General features: G+C 41.7%; 1 protein-coding gene across 1 annotated transcript in view; it reads left to right on the top strand.

The window, feature by feature from the left end:
• Positions 1-1,027, top strand: part of LOC102680394 — a 13,605-nt gene extending 12,578 nt beyond the window's left edge. The window contains exons 8-9 of the mRNA XM_006618379.2: positions 1-173; positions 375-1,027. The exon at positions 1-173 is cut by the window's left edge and continues 25 nt beyond it. Of these exons, the coding sequence (XP_006618442.2) occupies positions 1-173; positions 375-710 (509 nt within the window). The 3' untranslated portion in view covers positions 711-1,027. The remainder of the gene's footprint in view (positions 174-374) is intronic.
• Positions 1,028-1,462: the final 435 nt, after the last annotated feature.

The raw sequence follows: 1,462 nt of genomic DNA, 5'->3' as shown, positions 1-1,462 counted from the left end.
AGGAGGAGGAGGAGGAGGGAGATGGATACGAGACCTCCGACGACGAGAGCTGCGACCTCGAGAACGGGGATTTCGACACGATGAGCTCGTGCAGGAGTCGTAGCAGGAGCTGTTGTTCCGTCACCACCGTGGCAAACGATGATTTCGAATACTTTCAACGTAAGGGAACTAAGGTAACATTTTCCTCTCGGCATCTCGAAAATTTCTTTTCCTTTTTTCTTGTAACAACGTCGAAATGAGAATCGATCGACAGACAGACGCGAATAATCTGAGGAAAATAATGGAGTCGGTGGAGTTGGCCTTTCGTTGTGGTGGTGGTCGTCGTCGTCGATTGCGTAAAGAGAGGAGAACGTGAGAACGTGGCGGTTTTGCAGGTGGAGTTGCTGCCCTCGAAGAGAAGCGGCGAGGTAAAGGTCAACATGCGATCTTTCACGCCGAGGATCATCGAGAGCGGGGCGGAGGAGGTGGACACGAAGCCGAGCATACAGTCGTATCACTTGAAGAAGACGAGAATAGGGAACGGTTACTCGATGAACGATCTTGACAAGTTGACCGTGGACCGGAAACGGCCCAATCTTTCGATCGAGAGCTTGAAGAGCACCCTGAGGAACACGGACGTCAGTTACCTGGACAACGGGGACATATGCAGGCACGATATCGGAGGATCCGTGCCGGATTTTAAGAAAATCTTCGTCACGGAATTTATATAGATAGAATTTTCTTCGAGATTCTTCGAGAGAGGATAATTGTTTGAAAGGAAAAAAAGGATCGTACAAAGTGTTCACTGTAATATAAGATATTTTTCTTTTAAGATATATTTTGTATAGAAGAAGAAGAAGAAAAAGAAAAAATCATTTCTGAAACGACGCATAGAATTTTTGGTACAAGAGCAACATGGAAAGACTGTACGATGTGTTCTTTCGAATAAAATTCGTCTTTTTTCTTTTCTCTTCTCTAGGAAAATATGAACTGATTGTATGGATTTACAAATTGGTTTGACGAAATACAGAGTTTTTTTTTTTTCTTTCTTTCTTTATATATATATATATATACAAGCGGATCGTTAAGGCTGAAAAGAAGTTTCTTCGTTTCAAAGAAAGCAAGAGAGAACCCTCGGGGAGAAATCGCGAGGTAATCTCCTGCAGTTCCTGAGCACAACCTAAGATCTAGAAAATTATATAACAGCTACACACGGAAGTAGTCGAATTGGAAAGTTCGCAAAGAATGCAATAAGTTTGGTCAAACAAGTTGTTAATTAATTCGATTCCTCGACTTCTCTCGTTCGTTCCATTTTTACCAGCTTCGAGATGCGAAAAAAATTTTTTTCTTATCTTAGAATCTTTGCACAAACGAATCGGCGAACGAAATTGCATCGATGAAAAATTCGTTTTAATAAAAGAAAAAGAAAGAAAAAGCAACAACGGGAGAATAGATACGGGAGAAGGAAAGAAAATCCGAAAAA

This window comes from Apis dorsata, unplaced genomic scaffold (assembly GCF_000469605.1).
Source record: "Apis dorsata unplaced genomic scaffold, Apis dorsata 1.3 scaffold_348, whole genome shotgun sequence".
Taxonomy (NCBI): Eukaryota; Metazoa; Arthropoda; class Insecta; order Hymenoptera; family Apidae; genus Apis; species Apis dorsata.
This window is presented reverse-complemented; position numbering and strand designations above follow the sequence as displayed.